At 39.1% G+C, this 19,933-nt stretch overlaps 1 protein-coding gene across 3 annotated transcripts in view; it reads left to right on the top strand.

The window, feature by feature from the left end:
• Window positions 1-19,933, top strand: part of TOPBP1 (DNA topoisomerase II binding protein 1) — a 52,997-nt gene that overhangs the window by 8,929 nt on the left and 24,135 nt on the right. For all 3 annotated transcript variants that reach the window (XM_056121998.1, XM_056121999.1, XM_056122000.1), the window contains 11 exons: window positions 1,351-1,494; window positions 3,336-3,517; window positions 5,718-5,914; window positions 8,740-8,919; window positions 9,995-10,164; window positions 12,450-12,613; window positions 12,756-13,003; window positions 14,051-14,394; window positions 15,246-15,418; window positions 16,324-16,535; window positions 18,946-19,232. In XM_056121998.1, coding sequence (XP_055977973.1) covers window positions 1,351-1,494; window positions 3,336-3,517; window positions 5,718-5,914; window positions 8,740-8,919; window positions 9,995-10,164; window positions 12,450-12,613; window positions 12,756-13,003; window positions 14,051-14,394; window positions 15,246-15,418; window positions 16,324-16,535; window positions 18,946-19,232 — 2,301 coding nt within the window. The remainder of the gene's footprint in view (window positions 1-1,350; window positions 1,495-3,335; window positions 3,518-5,717; window positions 5,915-8,739; window positions 8,920-9,994; window positions 10,165-12,449; window positions 12,614-12,755; window positions 13,004-14,050; window positions 14,395-15,245; window positions 15,419-16,323; window positions 16,536-18,945; window positions 19,233-19,933) is intronic.

Raw genomic sequence — 19,933 nt, 5'->3', positions numbered from 1 at the left:
AGCGTCAAAAATTTCATTTTCTTTTGGCTAATCATATAGGATAGCAATATAGCAGTAAAGTTTTCCCTGTAGATGTTTAAATCACTCATGGCTTATTTTGGCAACTGTAGACTAGTCTGGCTTGAAAGTGCTGGGGTTTTTTAATTTTGGGTGTTTTGTTGGTTGGTTGGTTTTTGGATTTTTTTTGTTTGTTTTTTGGTTTTTTGTTTTGTTTTGGTTTTGGTTTTTTTGGAGGTGGGGGGGCACAGCCTTTTGTGCTCAGGCCTCACTCTGGCACTGCAATCGGGGATCACTCTTAGTGGGCACAGGGGACGATATGGGTCACTGGAGATCGAATCTGGGATGGTTGAGTGCAAGGCATTTAAATGTCCTACCCACTGCATTACCATCCTAGCCCCACTAATGTGCTGGTGTTGTACAAGATTATTGCCTTTCTTAATTCAGTTATCAATGAAAGTGGAGGTTATTTTTTGAGCAACCTTTATTGTCTTTGCAACAACAAAATTTTTTGAACACAAAAGAACTGCATAGGAATACTGTCTTTTCATGACCTGATAGGTATTTTAGAAGGGGGTTATATTAGATGTAATATTTTTAAACTGCTTCATTGGCTGGGTGCTTTGTTTGAAAAATATGTATGGGGGCCTGGAGCAGTATGCGAGTGGGGCACTTGTCTAGCATGCAGCCCACCTGGGATTGATTCCCATTACCCATATGGTCCCCCAAGCCCACTAGGAGTGATCCTTGAGCACAAAACCAGAGTAAGCCCTGAGCATAGCCAACTGTGGCCCAACCCCATCCCAAATTTTACATATGTGTATGTTATACCAAATGTGTGTGTGTGTGTATGTAAACACTTACCATCATAGGATCTATTACTCATACCCCATCAGTTTAAGATTGTGTATATTTCAGGGGCTGTGGTTGGAGCAGTAGCACAGCGGGTGGGGCGTTTGCCTTGCACACAGCCAACCTGGGTTTGATTCCCAGCATCCCATATGGTCCCCCAAGCACCGCCAGGAGTAATTCCTGAGCATCACCGGATGTGACCCAAAAACAACAACAACAACAAAAAAAAGATTGTCTATATTTTAGAGGTTAAAGTATATACCAATTTTGAGTTAATATTCTCTTGGAACTTCTTTTGAAAGTTTTCATTATTTGATCTGTGTGTGTGTTGATTTAATGAGCAATATATCAGAAATTATATAATGCTCTTTATTTTTTTCCTTGCAACAATTTGGTGATTCATCTCTGTTCATCAATTTGTGAAGAAATGGTAAATGTTACAATTTTATAAGAATGGAGGAGAGCTTTTTCTGTTGGTTTACTAAGCTTTTTTTTTTCCAGCTTGGCTGCAGAATTGTTGGTCCTCAAGTAGTTACATTTTGTATGCAGCATCAGCAGTGTGTTCCAAGAGCTGAACATCCAGTTCATAATATGGTTATGTCTGATGTAATTATATCCTGCACAAGCCTCGAAAAGGACAAACGGGTAGGTACTGAGAAGAGTATCATAACCAGTATTTAATATTTTCATACTCTTGTCCACTGCATAAGAAATTTGAAGGATCAAAGTAAGATCAAAATGGATTAAAGACCTCAACATCAGACCAGAAACCATAAGGTACATTGAAGATAAAGTTGGCAAAACCCTCCATGACATTGAAGCTAATGGTATCTTCAAAGATGCCACGCCACTGGCCGAGCAAGTGAAAACAGAGATAGATAAATGGGACTATCTTAAACTAAGAAGCTTCTGCACCTCCAAAGAAACAGTGACCAAAATACAAAGACAGTCTACAGAATGGGAAAGGATATTCACCGAATACACATCTGACAAGGGGTTGATATCCAGGATATACAAAATACTGGTTAAACTCCACAAGAAGAAAACATCCAACCCCATCCAAAAATGGGGCAATGAAATGAACAGAAACTTTCTCAAAGAAGAAATCCGAATGGCAAAAAAGCACATGAGAAAATGCTCTACATCATTAATCATCAGGGAGATGCAGATCAAAACCACAATGAGATACCATCTCACACCTCAGAGACTGGCCCACATTCAAAAGAGCAAAAGCAACCGATGCTGGCGTGGATGTGACGAGAAAGGGACACTCCTTCACTGTTGGTGGGAATGTCGACTGGTTCAGCCCTTCTGGAAAACAGTATGGACGATTCTCAAAAAATTAGAAATTGAGCTCCCATTTGACCCAGCAATACCACTCCTGGGAATATATCCCAGAGAGGCAAAAATGTATAGTCGAAGTGACATCTGCACTTGTTTGTTCATTGCAGCACTCTTTACAATAGCCAGAAACTGGAAGAAACCTGAATGCCCAAGAACAGATGACTGGTTAAAGAAACTTTGGTACATCTACACAATGGAGTACTATGTAGCTGTTAGAAAAGATGAAGTCATGAAATTTACATACAAGTGGTACAATATGGAAAGTATCATGCTAAGTGAAATGAGTCAGAAAGAGAGGGATAGACATAGAAAGATTGCATTCATCTGGGGGATATAAAGTAACAAAATATGAGATTAATACCCAAGAATAGCTGAGATCAGCACCAGGAGGATTACTCCATAACTTAGAGGCCAGCCGGGTATCCTAGAGGAAAGGGCAGTTCAGATAGAGAAGGGAGCACCAAATAAAGGGTGTTTGGAGGATCCTCCCAGGAGGGGAGATGCATGTCGAAAGTAGACTATGGACTGAACATGTTTGCCACTCAATGCCTCTTTTGCAGACCATAACACCCAAAAGGAGAGAGAGAACACAGGGAATTGCCCTGCCACAGAAGCAGGGGGGGATATTATCCATGGTGGTGGAAAATGGGCACTGGTGGAGGGATGGGTATCTGATCATTGTATAATCGAAACCCAAGCACAAAAAATTGTAAATCTACAACTGTACCTCATGGTGTTTCACTAATAAAAAAAAATGTTAAAAAAAAAAAGAAAGAAATTTGAAGGATCTTGCATTTGCTGTTCTTTAGTTATGACAAAGTATGCAATAATACATATCTTTGCATTTAAAAATTTTATATATAATTTATATATTTAAAAATGTCAAAATATTGTAGAAGTAATTTAATACATAAAGTTGAAAGATGTAAATATGGGAAGATGGGGGAAATGTAATATTTTAAAATTTATTATTTTATATTTATCTTCTAAGTTGTATTTGGATAATTATTTAACTCTGTTGTCATAAGAAACATTTGTGCATTCAAGTTAACCACAGTAAAATATATGTGGAGTTTTTTATTTCAAATGGAAATGATATTGTTTGCTTCAGTATTAATGCTATATTTTCTTTGGGGCTACAGGAAGAAGTTCACAAATATGTGCAAATGATGGGTGGACATGTTTTCAAGGACCTTAATGTATCAGTAACTCACCTTATTGCAGGAGAAGTTGGTAGCAAAAAATATTTAGTGGCTGCAAACCTGAAGAAACCTATTTTACTTCCTTCTTGGGTAGAGACACTTTGGGAGAAGTCACAAGAGAAGTAAGCAAGCCATTCAGATATTTTCTAGTTTTGAAGGAAAATTAAATATTGTATTACTGTGGGTTGTTACAAAGTACCTTTTATAGTATCCTCTTTTGATTTGTTATCAGAAACAAAAGTGGGATTATTACTTGTTGAAAACAAAGGAGCAGGGGCCAGAAATACTGTAGAGGGGTTAAGGTGCCCCACTTCAGTACCCAACACCATATGGTGTTTGGATACTGAACCCAACACCTAGGTGCTTGTTACAGAGTGTGACTCAAAACTCACCCCATCCTCTCATTCCTCACATCCTAAGAAAACAGTAATGCAGAAAGTACAGCTCTTAAGTATAAATTGATAGGTAAGATTTTTATTTTTGTTTCTTTATTGTTTGTATTTAGACCAAACCCAGCAATGCTCAGGGGTTACTACCCACTCTGCATTCAGGAATCACTCCTCGCAGTGTTCTGGGGAGCATATGAAGGGCCTGGGATTGAACGCAGGCCGTTTGTGTTAGGGCATGCACCTTACCCTCTGTATTGTTTCTCCGGACCCCTTTAGGTAGAATGGGTTATGGATTTAGAATTTGCTTTGAGGTAACAAATACTTAATGCTTAAAATATTTTTTACCTTTCACTTTATGTAATAGACATTGGTTTACAGAGTTGTTTATCATACAGCTGTTGCAGGCATTCAGTGTTCCAACACCAGTCCTATCACCAGAATGACCTTCCCTCCACCATTGTCCCCGTTTTTTCAATCATCCCCCAAACCAGCCCTCCCAGCAGGCCTGCGATAATTTATTTTATACTGCAGTTGTGGGGTGTGGGTGCTTCTTCCGGGGCTTAGGCTGGGGGGACTCAGTCTGCCCCTACTCCCGAGAGTATCCCAGAGGTTTCAGTTGGGAGACGTGTACTTGTGAATTTTAACAGCCTGGCTTGCATCTGTTCAGTTGCGAATCTGAGGAGCAGGGCCAGCAGGTACGCAGATACAGCGGCAGCTGTTCCCACCTTACCCTCTGTTCTATTGTTGCTAAAAAATTTTTCAGCACTAAATATGAAATCATTGAAAAAATTGTTTTGGCAGCTCTTGTCTTGTACCATGTTAAAGCAGAGTTAAGTTAGCCATTTTGGCAGTCATTTTTCCCTCCTGAAGGAGGTATGTGTAAGATTGAATACATAAACCGTTCAATAACATGTGGCCACTTAGTAAATGGTATAGGCATTGGATATAGGTGAGCAAAACAGATTACTATCTCTGCTCTTATCGCACTTAGAACCTATTTTAAGTGACAGAATTGGCAGTTTCCCGTAAAAGTATACAGAGCTATAAATTCAGATATACTATTTGAATTAGGCTTTCTTCAGCACTGTCCAACACTTTTTAAACATTTTGGCACCCTCTTTCCAACGTATTTCCCCAACTCTGTCTGCCTAGTATGACAGCGGGGTGAGAATTTTCTTAGTATTGTGCCAGAAATTATTGCTTATGTCTTAACATGTTGATGCCATCTTGTACCACCCATAGCTCATATTTGAATGTGAATTAAGTACACAAATAACAGTGCTGTGATCAACATGTTAAATAGTAAAATGGAAGGATTAAAAAAAACTTTTGCATTGAGTTCTGAAATAGAGATTTAGATTTTACAGTTCTGGAAAAATACACCACTTTAACCAGCATGAAAATAAAATTATTGGTCTATTTTTTTCCCCTTAAAACAGTTTTATTTGTGGTAGTAGGGAGAGTACAGGGGTTTAGGCATATACCTTGCATGTACCTGATCCCAGTTTGATCCCTGGTACCATATGGTCCTCTGAGCACTCCTGTTGCAGCCCTAGACCTCCCCAAGCGCTGCTGACTATGGCCCTGAGCATGCCAGAGTGGCCAGAATCATCCCTGGCAGTGCATTGTCTCTGGCCCAGTTGGCAAAAAATTGCCAGTAATGGCCTCTCCCCCACCTCATCTCCCCCCAAAACACCATTTTGATCTGAACGAATATTTGTATCTGGAGCATGAGTGTTTTGCTAAAGACATTAAATTGCGCTAGATAGGAAATTTGTATCATTCTGAATGTATTTGTACCTCTTAAATGTTTTAAAAAATGAAAGCACTGGTTACATGAGTTTTTTGCATTTATACTAGAAAATTCTAAATTACCTGTTGTATATAATATGTTGAATTTTCTTCCGTTTTATCTTTTTTTTTTTTTTTTCAGAAAAATAACTAAATATACTGATATAAACATGGAAGACTTCAGATGTCCTATTTTTCTTGGTTGTATAATCTGTGTGACTGGCTTATGTAGTGCAGACAGGAAGGCAGTTCAGCAGCTCACAGTCAAGTCTGGCGGTCAGTACATGGGACACCTGAAAATGAATGAATGTACACACCTCATTGTGCAAGAACCAAAAGGTAAGACTTTCCCAAGTGGACAAATGAAGCATGCTTTCTAGTATTTAATACTTTAAGATCTCTGAAGATCAGCTTTTTTCTTGTAATCGATATATCTAAACCTAGTGTGATAGTTTTTTCATAAACTTTTTACAAAGCCAACTTGATTCACACGCTATACCAAAGTAATTTATGATTATCTTAGTGTTTATTTAGGTATTTGAATGTTTGAAAAACAAATTTTGGTGGTTATACCTAAATTATCAGTTTTAAATACCCTGTAAAAAAAGATTGATATTAATAATTAAGTATACTGCATAGTTACCAAATACTAAGAGATAAAAATTTGGAAACTGGTGAGATGATACAGTAGATAGGGTGCTTGCCCCCACATAAATTTGGGTGAATAAGAAACCAATAAATGTAGCTTAATTATGTTTCTTTTTAATGACAAGATTAAAGGGCTGGCTAGTTGATTTTCTTTGATGGGGTCCATTCCTAAAGGTACTTAGCCCAAGAGTAATGTGTTGCTGGGGACTGTCAGAACCATAATTGGGGGTGCTTGGGGTAGAAGCCTCCAGGGTCCTACCCATCAGTGCTTGGTGGAGGTGATACGGAGCTGGGAATTGAACCCTGGTTGAGCACATCAGCATCCTAACCCCTATGCTATTTCCCTAGACCCTTGGCTTAGTTTTTAATTGAATGCTTTACTAAGTGAACTCTTACAAGTTTTAAGTTTTAGCTTGCAGATTATGAGACATTTAAAAAGAAGACATTTAAAAGAAGAAAAATATTATGTATCATCAGAATTTAAATTACTGTTGATTTTGGTGTTCTACCACCTTTATATCCTGGAAAATACTTTAGCAGTTTTCTGAAAATATATACAAATTGAGGTGCCAGGGAAGTGGCTCAAAGGAGTGGAGTGTGTATTTGGTGTGCAGGAGCCTCAGGTTTAATCCTGGCACTACACACACTTACAAGATGAGAGTTTCTGTTGTTTATGTTCTTAAATGGTGGGAAGGTTTTATTGGCAATAAGCCAGCAAGATAGAAGGTAGCAAATTCATGTCCTCAAAGTAACCATCATGTCTGCATGTTTACAAGAATAGGTTTTTGGCCTGTAGAGATGGTAGAGACTAAGATGCTTTCTTTGCACATGTTCAACCTGAGTTTGATCCCAGGCACCCCATATGGTCCCCCAAGCCCACCAGGAGTGATCCCTGACAAAGGGTAAATCCTGAATACCTCTGGATGTGGTCCAGAAACCAAACAAAAGAACAGTTTCATTTTGGGTTGTTTTTTGCTTTTGGGTTACACCTGGTGATGCTCAGGGATTATTCCTTGTCCTGCACTCAGGAATTACTCCTGGTGGTCTCAGGGGACAATATTGGATGCCAGGGATCGAACTTGGGTTAGCCACATGCAAGGCAAACACCTACCTGCTGTGCTATCACTCCAGCCCCAATAACAGGTTTTTATAGGGAAAAAGCAGGAAAGCGCCTTTTTAAAAGGGTACCTTGTATGGGCTGGAACAATAGTAAAGTGCATGGGGTATTTCGCTTGCACACAGCCGATCTGGGTTCGATCCCTATCATCCCCCAACCTTGCCAAGAGTAATTCCTAAATTTAGAGCCAGGAATAAATAACGTCCAAGCACCACCAGGTGTGATCCAACCCCCCCCCCCCCCCCCAAAAAAAAAGCCCTGTAGGTTGTAGACTAGTGGGCTCCAGAATAATCAAATCCTCTGTGGCCTGGTCCTCTGAGACAGATCCCATCTTATCAGCAGACTCATAGCAGACCCGACTGGAATGGCATGGGAGACAGCCATCATTGGGCTAGGAAAATGAGTCAGTTTCCAGTATGGGGAGAGCCCACTTGGCCAAGGGGCTTACTCAGAAGCTTTTGGCTTTCCACAGCAAAACTCTACTTTTTTGCTGACTCAATAAGTGCATTACTGGGTGTGACCCTAGTGACCCCAGGTTCTTCAAGGACCCACGCAGTACTGCATTCCCAGGCCCTTGTATGAAATGTGGACCCAGCTGGCCAAGAATCTCATTAATCAATGATGATTGTATTCAAATCTAGTATTAATTCATTTTTCCCCACAGTTGTCTGTCTGTAATTTTGTTAAAAGATAAACCTCTTGTCTTTTCACTTAACATGAAAGTATGAATGGGTAATCATTTGAAATGTTACCTTTTATAGCACTGTAGTGTGATGTATAAAAAATAGTTATTGTCATCTGGTTCTAGTTCAGAGTGGGCTTTTATTTATATTTTTTTAATCCCCCTGCTCCTTTTGTTGTTGTTGATGGTGTTGTGATGACCTGGGGATTGCTCTCAATATTTAGGTGGGGCCACACACAGGGGCTCAGCGGGCTGTAGTCCTTGCACTCTTTGCTTTGTTAACTCACTGATGTTTGCACTCCTGTAGTTGCAGTGCTTAATGCATGTGCTTGCAGTGCACATATTATGGTTGAGGTGCTCACCAGGTCATGTTTCCTGGCTGTGGTCTTCATACCTTGTGGTTGCAGTGCTTGCTGGCATTTGTGCCTGTTTGTTGTGATTACACACACCTGGGTGTAGTGCAGCTCGAAATCACTTGAAATGCCAAGGATTGGAGACAGCATAGCTGCCTGGATTGTGCGTGGTGCATGTGGGCCATCAGAGATTCGAGCTTCTGACCATATACTTGGAAAACAGACACTCAAAACCCCTTGCGTATGCCTTTGTCCAACCAAAGTGAATCTTTTCCCCTTGTGACTAGTAAGTGTCAATAAAAATAGGCATAGTTCTGCAAAGATATATTTTAATGGTTTGCATTTTTGTCAATGAACATTGTAGGCCAAAAATATGAATGTGCCAAGAAGTGGAATGTACACTGTGTGACCCTACAGTGGTTTTTTGACAGTATTGAAAAAGGGTTTTGCCAGGATGAATCCATGTACAAGACAGAATCCAAACGAGAAACAAAGACAATGCCTAATACTTCAACTCCTACTGGACAAACCAACACAGTTGATAGTAAGTCTTAAGAGTGGAATTAAGCAGTCATTTGTAGATAATTGAATTTCTTTGTAAGAATTGATTTAGGGACTTCCATCTTTTCTTGCTGTACTCTCAAGCATTATTTCATAATAAAGTAGCCAAGTTGTAGAAAATCCAGAATTGTGTCTGATGTCTTCAACTAATGCATACTCATACTCTGTTATAATATTTAAGATGATATGAAAACTAGTACTAATAGTTAAAATAATTTTTTAAAACTTGACCGACGTACAAATATTAGTGTATTTTTAATTTGCTATAGGCTGGAGCGATAGCACAGTGGTAGGGCGTTTGCCTTGCATGCAGCAGGCCTGGCCGAGCCGGGTTCAATTCCTCCACCCATCTTGGAGAGCCTGGCAATCTACCGAGAATATCTCACCTGCCTGGTAAAGCCTGGCGAGCTCTATTTGATATGCCAAACACAGTAACAGTCTCACATATGTATTTATATACAACTTAAAAGTGTTTGATATGTAGGTGGGCTGGAGTGATAGCACAGTGGTAGGGTGTTTGCTTTGTGCGCAGCCGTCCTGACCGAGCCTGGTTCGATTCCTCCTCCCCTCTTGGACAGCCCGGCAAGCTACTGAGAGTATCTTGCCCGCACGGCAAAGCCTGGCAAGCTACCCGTGACGTATTCAATATGCCAAACACAGTAACAACAAGTCTCATGATAGACACTTTACTGGGCCCGCTCGAGCAAATCAGTGAACAACAGGAGGACAGTGCTACAATGCTACCATGATATGTAGGTACCATATTGGCAATTTAGCCAATGTTATATATTTTTTCAAATTTAAGCTTTCTGAACTTAGCAACTTCATGTTTCTGTTGAAAACAAGCTACTTTTAAGATGTTTTCAATACATTTTTGAGATGATTTCTGATTTTTATATTTGCTTTTTATACTTTCCCATGAATATTTAAATTAAAATCATTTAAATTTTGAATCTTTGAAAACTGTTCAGAGCCCTTTTTTATGTTAATGCATAGAAAAATATGTAGTCACAATGATTTTACCTCCATTAATTCTTATATCTTTGTTTAATGTGTAGGTCGTGCTCTTTCAGATGTCAGCCACATTTCCAACATCACTGCAAGTTGTGTAAATGAGTCGATATGTAATTCAATTCTTAATAGCAAAGTGGAGCCTACCGTGGAGAATCTAGAAAATCTAGATATCAGTTCATTTCAAGCACCTGAAGACTTGTTAGATGGTTGTCGGGTATGTCTTGATTTTGTAATAATGTTAGGATTTCTTTTTTTTTTTTCCCTTTCTGGAGCAAGGTGGGTTTTATTGAAATCTATTTAAAAAGATGTGAGGGAAGAGAATGGGAGAAGTGCATGTTTAAGAGAGAACGGGCTCCTCTAGAGTGGATATAGGCAGGCAGACATCGAGATGAGCAAATGAGATAAGTGAGATACGTGTTCAAGGGAGATCATGGGCTTGAAGAAAAAGTGTAATATTAGTATTTCTTTGCTTTGCTTGAAAGCTCTTTCAGAGTTAAGCTTTCTTGTCACTTGCATAAACGCTCCACTCCAGCAGATGCACGTGTTAGGGCACGTCCATCCTTGAGTCATCGGAGCCCCTGCCTGGGGTCACCTTCATCTTCCTTCAAAGTTCATGTCACTTTTCAATTCTTTCATAAACCCTCTGAACTATATTAATCATTTTATATACTGTGCTTTTAGAGCACTTAATTTTTAAAACACTTAAAGGATTTCATTTTTTTTTCTTTTTAATGTTTGGTCATGACAGGAATTGAACTTAGGGCTATATGCATGCAATTTTGACAACTGGACTTCATCCCTAGTCCTTTGATTTATTTGTTATTTGCTTATATTAGAGCAAATCTAATATAAGCTGCTGATCATTTTGTATAGTTAATGTATATATTTTCATCTTCATTCCTACAAATAACCTAATATTTACTTATCTAATAATCTAAATAGTATTTACTGAGTCAGATTTCTAAGAATGAAATTCTTCAGAGTCATCTGTCTATTCCATAGATTATCTTCCTAACTGTTAGGAACATTGCTTAATATTTCTTGGATTATTAACTATCTTACTGTATGAGTAACTTTGACAAGTGCATTCTCAAATCATAATATAGAATTAGGGGAGATAGCTCAAAGAACTGGTGCATGTGCAGGAGGCTTAGACTCCATCCCCGGGACCAGCAGCCACACCTCAAGCACCTCAAGGGGTTGCACCCTCCCTGCTCAAAGTAGCTAAAGTTAACCTATTTTATTGTCAAGATAGGAAATTGGACAACTTAATCTTTCTTATAAAACTTACCAGCATACTGGCAGAGCAGAAAATGTCTTCTATAATCTTTTATTTAATGATTTAATGCCTGCCCTCTAATTTTTATTTTTTTTTTGGACCACGCTTAGTAGTGCTCAGGGCTCACTCTTGGAGAACCATGTATTGTGCATGGGATCAAATCGGGATCATTGCTATGCAAGGCAAGCCACCTTAATCTCTCTATATCTCTCTGGCACTTAGTTATAGGAACTTCTGTCTAGAAAGTATATACTACTTTGTGTGTATTTACTCCTAACTTTGTGTGTGTGTGTGTGTGTGTGTGAGAGAGAGAGAGAGAGAGAGAGAGAGAGAGAAGCTGGGTAGTTTTTTTTGAACAAGCCTTAGATGTGAAGGGGGAGAAAGGGAAGAATTGCTTCCCTGTGAACATAAAGCATGCAAAGAAACATAGGGGTAAGAAAGCGGGATGTGTGTTCCACAGACTTGAGCTGAAGAGCACATTTGGAATGCCAGATTTTTGTTAAATATGTTCTTGTAACATATTTGTTAAAATATGTCCTTGGTATATAAATGCAGTTAAGAATACATTTGCATTTAAAAAAATTAAGGGCAGGGGCAGAGAGATAGTATAGTAGGTGAGGAGCTTGCGTTGCATGCAGCCCACACTGGTTTGATCCTCAGTATCCCATATGGTCTCCTGAGCCCACCGGGAGTAATTCCTGGGTGCAAAGCCAGGAGTCACCCCTAAGCACCGCTGAGTGTGGCCACAAAACAAAAACAGAAAATTTAAGGGCAAAGTTACTTAAAATAGGGATGAAATAGATCTGTATTTTAACTATCTACATTTTGACAGTTAATCTAATGGACGTGTATTGTCTTTAAGCATTGTGCTCAGTTCTTTGACTTAAATTTTAAGTCAACTCTGCAAAGGAAATTTATAGATAAGAAAATTAGTTTAGGGGACTGGAGCGATAGCACAGTAGTGAGGGCATTTCCCTCGCACGCAGCCAACCTGTGTTGCCAACCAGCATTCTATATGGTCCTCTCAGCACTGTCAGGAGTCATGGGCTAGGTATGATCTAAACATCCCACCCCAAAAAAAACTTTATGCAAGAGTTGTTTTATATGGATTTAGATATATTTAAAATAAATATGTTTCATGGATTTAGATATAGTTTAAATAAATATGTTTTGTTTAGAGGAATAAGCCATCTTGATTTAAATATTTTCTTTCTTTGCAGATCTATCTTTGCGGTTTTAGTGGCAGAAAGCTAGATAAATTGAGAAGGCTTATTAACAGCGGAGGTGGAGTTCGTTTCAATCAGCTCAATGAAGATGTAACTCATGTTATTGTGGGAGATTATGATGATGAATTGAAGCAGTTTTGGGATAAATCAGCCCACAGGTTTAACCTTTTACCAGTTTTTAAATCAGAATCATTTCATCTCTGCACTAGTTTTTCTTGAATTTGAAAACTGCGTGACAAATTAGATGATGCTCTTCCTTCATAGTTTAAACTAATACAGAACTATGTGCTGTTTCTTTAGGCCTCTTGTAGTGGGAGCGAAATGGCTGCTGGAGTGTTTCAGTAAAGGTTATCTGCTTCCTGAGGAGCCGTATATCCATGCCAGCTACCGGCCAGTGGAAGTTCCAGTTTCAGAGCAACCTGAGAGTAAAACAGTCCTTTTAAAAAAGAACAGCAGCTTCTCTAAGAAAGATTTTTCTCCTAACAATAAGCCTGAGCAAGCTGATGAAGACCTGCTCTCTCAGTATGTAAATAATAACTCATCATTAGGTAAGAAAAAGTTGTTTAATAATTTACTAAGAAATATATTTTAGAGGGCCAGGATGGTTCTCCTGAAGCTTATTCTTACTCATATGCTCAGAGAAATTATAAGTATATTGTTATCTCTTGTTCCTTCTAGTATGAGAATCTCAGTAAATCGCTCTGCTGATTTGTAAATTCTCTAGACAAAACTATGCTTTTTCAGCTTGTCAGTATTACCATTTAAATAGGTGTATAAAGTAGGATTTATAAAATGTTTCTTAGAGATGAGAATAGAAATACATTTAAGTCTGTCACTTCTATGTTTTTCTTAATGGTACTTTCTTAGTTTTATCTTTTTGAAGAGCAAGATGAATGTCTAACTACCATCTTTGTTTTTTGAAATATTGTGGGTGTGTGTGTGTGTGTGTGTGTGTGTGTGTGTGTGTGTTGAAGGTTTACTCCTTTGTCCCCAGGATTCATTCCTGGTGGGCTCTGGGGACCATGTGGGAGTGCTGAGGATCAAACCTGGGTTGATCGAGTATAAGGCAAGCCCTCTACCTGCAGTACTATTGCTCCGGCCCCTATAGCTAAATATCTAAACCAGTTTTTGAATTTGAATCATTGGAACTTCAAAATTTTCAACTAGGTAGAATTGCTAGTACGGTATGAATACATAGAATGGCAGTTTGATTGGGGTGGAGTGATAGTACGACTGTAGGGCACTTGCCTTGCATACAGCAATCCTGGCTCAATTCCCAGCAGCCCAATGGTTCCCCTGAACGTTCCCAGGAGTAAACCCCGAGTATAGCTGGGTTTGGCCCAAAAACAAAGAAAAAATGAACAGTAATTTGATTGCTTTCATCCTTCCTAATAGCAGGTGGTATACTTTTGGTAACCCTCTTGAGTGCTAACACTGTGAATAACATAGGATATGGGGAATTCCTGGCCTTTCTTTGTTTATGTTCACAGCCTTGGTTTTCTAAGCCTTAGCTCTCATGTTGCATTAATTTTACTAGAAAATAAGCCTTCACTGTATGATGAACTACTTTATAGAAAACTGTTTTTCTCTTCCAGATGAAACTGTAAAGGTTGAACGTGAGCCTTTTAATGCCTCTACTCATGTTGAGTCCGGTAATGACTCTACTCATATCTCTCTTCAAGAAGAAAACCAGTCTTCTCTTACTCAGGGTCTCCCGGGCACTTCTACCATCACTGAAGAAGGTTTATTTAGCAATAAAAGTTTTCTGATTTTGGGTTTTGGCAATGAAATTGAATCAAATATTATAAATATTATAAGAGAAAACGCTGGAAAAATTGTGTCCCTTCAGAGCAGAATTATTGCTGATTATGCTGTGGTCCCTCTGCTGGGCTGCCAAGTAGAAGCAACTGTGGGAGAAGTTGTTACCAATACTTGGCTGGTAAGAAAAACATGGTGGCTAAAGTACTGTGTCTAAGCTTATCCAGAGGCCAGAACTTTTGAAAGTGCCAGAAGTTGTAATGTTTGTTGTTTTGTTTTTTTTTTTTAGTGCAGTTTAACTTTAGCGAAGTAGTTTCGGCTTGATCATTATCTTATTTTTGCTTTTAGCAAGGGAAAGTCTACAGTATGAAGATGTGTTAAGATGCTTGGTCCTAATCATGGTAGAGATTGTAGTTTTCCTTGGTCCCCACCAATAGTTTTTCTCCTGGGAAAGTTACTATAGATCATAGTATTTCAGTCTTCCTTGTTTTCTCACAACCATAGCTTGACATGCATTTTTGTATTTTCTATCTTATTGGTTTATCACTGGTAATTTCAAACATTTTATAAAGATTTTTTTTTTTCAGAATTAGGAAAAAGTTATGTGGTAATACTGGTAGCCAGAGTTGTGTAGCATGTAGGATTTTTGCCTTGTAAGCAGCTGACCCAGGTTTGATCCCCAGCATCCCATATGACCCCCTGAGTACCACCAGGAGTAATTTCTCAGTGCAGAGCCAGGAGGAACCCCTGAGCATCACCGGGTGTGACCCAAAAACGAAAACAAGAAAAGTTATAAACTCATAGATTGGAAATACATTTCAGAGCAAAATTTAGTAACTTCAGTGATAAATCTTACTGGTTTTAAAATAGTTATAATTCAGTGTGGAATATTTGTTCTTTAAGTATTAAAAACCTGAGTTCATATTAAAGTAGAATTGTTTTCATCTAATCTGAAATTACTGCTGTTGTAACTGAACCATTAATATGTTGCTTTTTTCAAATTGATGTTTGTTTTCTCTTGTTTTTAAAAAGGTAACATGTCTAGACTATGAGACTTTATTTGACCCAAAATCAGATCCTCTCTTCACACCAGTCCCAGTAATGACAGGAAAGACTCCTTTAGAGGATTGTGTTATTTCATTCAGCCAGTGTGTAGGCGCAGAAAAAGAATCTTTGGCCTACTTAGCAAATCTCCTTGGAGCGAGGTATGTAGTATTTTCCAGGTACCTGTTCTCTAGGTGCACCTTTCATTTGTATGGACTTAGTAGAGGGCATTCAAGGTAGAATTTTGCAGCACTTCTGTGTAATATATAGTGATGGTATGTATCACATCTGTGAAGAGCTATAAGTGGGAGGAGGAGAAAGCCTGGCAAATGATGGATGCCAACCAGGAAAAGGAAGTGCTTTGTGAAGTAGTAAACTAAAATGAGATGTGTTATTCAGGCATTCTTTGCTGCCCGAGAGTGAGTACGTCAAAAGGGTTAGCTTAAGTTTTGAGAAGAATAAATCTTACATATTCAGTTGGTCCCCCAAGCACCAACAGGAGTGATTCCTGAGCACAAGCCAGGAGTGACACCTGAAAATTTCTGGGTGTGACCCAAAAACTAAAAAAAAAAAAAATCTAAATTTAACTTATATTTCCATGCATGCATATCCTTTCTTCAATCCAGTAGCCGTCATTTACTGATCAAAGTCATTTAAGTCATTGTCTCGGTTGGACATTGCATTTAATGGGAATGCCTTTTTTGTTTCTCTCTCGAGCGATAGCAGAGAGGGTAAGGCATTTGCCTTGTATGTAGCCGACCCGGGTTTGATTCCTTCGCCCCTTTCAGAGGGCCCAGCAAGCAACCAAGAGTATCTAGCCTGCTCGGCAAAGCCTGGCAAGCTCTCCGGGATGTATTCAGTATGCCAAAAACCGTAACAACAAGTCTCACAATTTGTGTGAGACGTTACTAGTGCCCGCTCGAGCAAATCGATAAACAATGGGAGTTCTACAGTGCAGTGCTATTCAGTTCTACTTTCTTATACTTAGTAATTCCAACAACCTTTTTTGGTTATTTGTAGTTTGCTGATTGTGTATTTGACCATTTGTTTTCTCTTTAACTTTTAGTGTTCAAGAATTCTTTGTTCGCAAATCAAGTGCTAAAAAAGGCATGCTTGCCAGTACACATCTTGTATTGAAAGAACCTAATGGTTCAAAATATGAAGCTTCCAAAAAGTGGAATTTACCGGCAGTCAGTGTTGCTTGGCTGTTGGAGACTGCTAGGACTGGGAAGAAAGCGAATGAAAGCCTCTTTCTGATTGAAAATTCGCCAAAAGAAGGTTGATAACCTTTATCCTATGCTTATATTTGTGTGTGTGTATATATTGCTTTTTTTTTTATTGGAAAAAAATGGGCTGGAGCGATAGCACAGCGGGTAGGGCATTTATTTATTTGCCTTGCACGCAGCCGACCCAGGTTCGATTCCCAGCATCCCATAGCGTCCCCCAAGCACCGCCAAGAGTAATTCCTGAGTGCATGAGCCAGGAGTAACCCCTGTGCAAGGCCGGGTGTGACCCAAAAAGCAAAAAAAAAAAAAAAATTCAGTGGTTTCTGGGATATGCTTGTGCCAGAGCTGATATTTTAGGAAAGTATCAGCTGTTGTACTATTCTACTTTTCGTATCGGGTGCAGTGCACCACTATTAGCTGTTCCTCATTGGGCACAGAATGTGTATACCTTCATAGCCAAAGTTTAATATTCATCCACACTATGGCCTGAAGGCGCTCCGAAAGCCAGAGGATACAAAACAGCCTCGGAGCTCTGTTGGGTCTGGTGTTTCAAATGGAGCCTGTTACTCTGTCTTCTGCAACTTGGACTGACATAGCGGAGAGTTAACGTACTCATTATTTTGGGGTTTTTGCCTGATTTTGCTCTACCACCTTATTCATTGTTCTTCCTGCCTTTACATTTCAGCTTGGATGTCACTAGCCCTGGGAAGCCTTCCTTGACTCAAATTATCTTTCCATGTTACCCTGTTTTATCCCATTAATAGCTTCTATCCCAGTGTTTAATTCTAGTTTATTTTCATGCTTTCTTCCTCAGCCATAAGCTCTGCAAAGCAGGGAACAAGCATGTATTGTGCATAGAGTTCCATGGTCTAAGACTGGGCTTGGAACAGCCACACAGGTGTGGTTAAAAGTTGAATAAAAGGAGGCGAGGTGGGAGGGCACAGAGAGGCGCCTTGTAAAATGGCAGCTTCTCGGAGCAAATGTAAGGGACAGACCTGCTCAGCAGCTTGGGAAGAGCTCCTAGAGCTATTACTTATTTACCAGACTGAAATTTCACAAGTAAAAGATGTTTATGTTTAGTTCTTATTAAACTTTCATTAAATACTCTTGCAAGCCTGCATTCTATCTTGAGCATGTTTTGGTTTCTTTTTTCTCTCCTCTCTCATTCAGTCTTTGTGGATTTTTTGTTTGTTTTATTTTGGTTTCGGATTTTAGACCGCACCCTGCAGTGCTCAGGACTTATTCCTGGGTCTGTGCTCAAGGAATGACTCCTGGTGGACTCAGGGGAACATATGGGGTGCAACGGATCAAACCCAGGTTGACCATATGCAAGGCAAGTGCTTTACTCACTGTTATTCATCACTCTGATTCAGTCTCCCAAAAATCTTTAATTAAAAAATAATGTATTAAGGGGTCAGAGTGATAGTACAGTGGTGGGACATTTTCCTTGCATGTGGCTGACCCGGGTTGGATCTCTGGCATCCCATATGGTCCCCTGAGCACCACCAGGAGCAATACCTGAGTGCAGAGCCAGGAGTAACCCCTGAGCACCAGCTCTGACCCAAAAAGCCAAAAAAAAATTTCATTAAGGATTTTTTTAAAAACTTGGTTAAAATTGTTCATTTTGTAGTTGTTAACATACTTTTAACTGAGTAAACAGTTTGTTCTGTTTATGGTGTTAATTGTGATGACACATGCTTTTTGGCACATCGGGTTTATTAAAGATATTTCAAGTTACAGCAAGGTAAAATAAAAAATCTTATTATGTATTACTTTTTGCAGTGCCAGCATTCAAACTCAGGTCCTCACATATGCAGTTCATGTACAGTACTGAGTCTCATCCCCAATTAATGATTAATTGGAAATTAATTTGATTAATTATTTCAATTAATGGACTTGTCTGATTCAGCATGTATTTACTATATCATCCTTTATTTTCTTTGAAAGTAGGTATATAACTTTGGTTTGAAGTATAATTGAGAATTCACATGAATAACTAAAAGAAAAAATATTTTTCAGTTTTGTTTGTATTGTTTTGGGGTCACATCTAGCAATGCTTCCGGGTGTTCTCCTGGCGCTGTGTTTGGGGTTAACTACCCCTGGCAGTGCACAGAGAACCATTTGGCATTGAGGATCAAACCCAGGCTTCCTACGTGCACAGCATATGTTCAGCCCTTTGAGCTATTTCTCTGGCTCCCAAAAAGAGTCATTTCTTATGTGTATCTTTGCCTTTATTTTGTTTTGTCTGTTTGTTTACTCACAGCTTTGTGCTCAGGAATCAATCACTCCTGGTAGAGTTTGGGCGACCATATATGGTGCTAGGAATCGAACATGGTCAGTCACGTGCGAAGCAAACACTCTACTCTCTACTGTCTGTCTCTCCACCACCCTCTCTGTGAGCATCTTTGAAGAGGGGATAAAAGGACGTAAGCTCACGATTCGTTTTTATTTTGCATCTCTAGAACAGAGTGTGGTAACTGAAATAGCAAATGGCGCAAAACTCTCTCCGAAAATTCCTGAGCCTCCTGTTACACACCTGGAAACTCACAGCAAAACAGCCATTAAGCCTCTGGACGTGAATCAGTTTCAGAGTAAAGCTTTCCAGGCAGTGATCTCGCAGCACACGGGACAGGGTCCGGTTCCCGCTGCAGAGAACAAGCCGCCTCAGGAGCAGCCCACACTGCACCTGGACACACCTTCAAAATTTCTCTCCAAGGACAAACTCTTCAAGCCGTCCTTTGATGTGAAGGTAAGGTTTAGAGGAAACGGTCCTGGAGTTAACAAATTATAGTTTGTAGTTTATAACATTAAAATAGAACCTATTTTCCATCACCTCTGAAGCTTTTCATATTAAATTTCTAGGGATGTTGGTAAATCGATGCATAGTATTGAATCCCAAGATAAAAAGTATTCAGGTAATATTAGAAATAGGATACGACTGTTGCAGAACCACGGTGCCTGGATTCACGTTCTAGATTTTTTCATGAAAAATGAACATTTTCTTGACTTAAGGCAGATTATATAACATATTTGAGGATTTATTCCTTGGGTTCCTTTCATACGAATAATATATGCTTTGAAATCTTGAATTTATCATAAGGACTGATTAAATTGTCTGGTAAAATAATAAGCTCTAAAGTAATATAAATACGTATGTGTGCCAGGACAAACTTGAAAAATAGCTGTTAGCACCTTACTCTTCCATCTCTTCCCTTGGTCTGCTTTTGCGTGCTTTTCTGAACAGTGTACTAACTCCCTTTCTCAAAAACCTACTCACTAACCAAGGACTAATCAAACCTTCTCAAATGTTTTTCTTTTATTTCCTAAAAATGACTTTCTTTACTGATTCATTTGTAATTTTTGGCTTTTCAAGTTTTTATCCAAACTTAATTTTTATTCCATGAACCCGGCAAAGTTTACTGAATCCATTGTCTACTGAAGTTTTGTTTT

The sequence above is a fragment of the Sorex fumeus genome, unplaced genomic scaffold, assembly GCF_029834395.1.
Source record: "Sorex fumeus unplaced genomic scaffold, SorFum_2.1 ptg000044l, whole genome shotgun sequence".
NCBI lineage: Eukaryota > Metazoa > Chordata > Mammalia > Eulipotyphla > Soricidae > Sorex > Sorex fumeus.
Note: the sequence above shows the minus strand (reverse complement) of the source record. Positions and strands in the feature narration are given on the sequence as shown.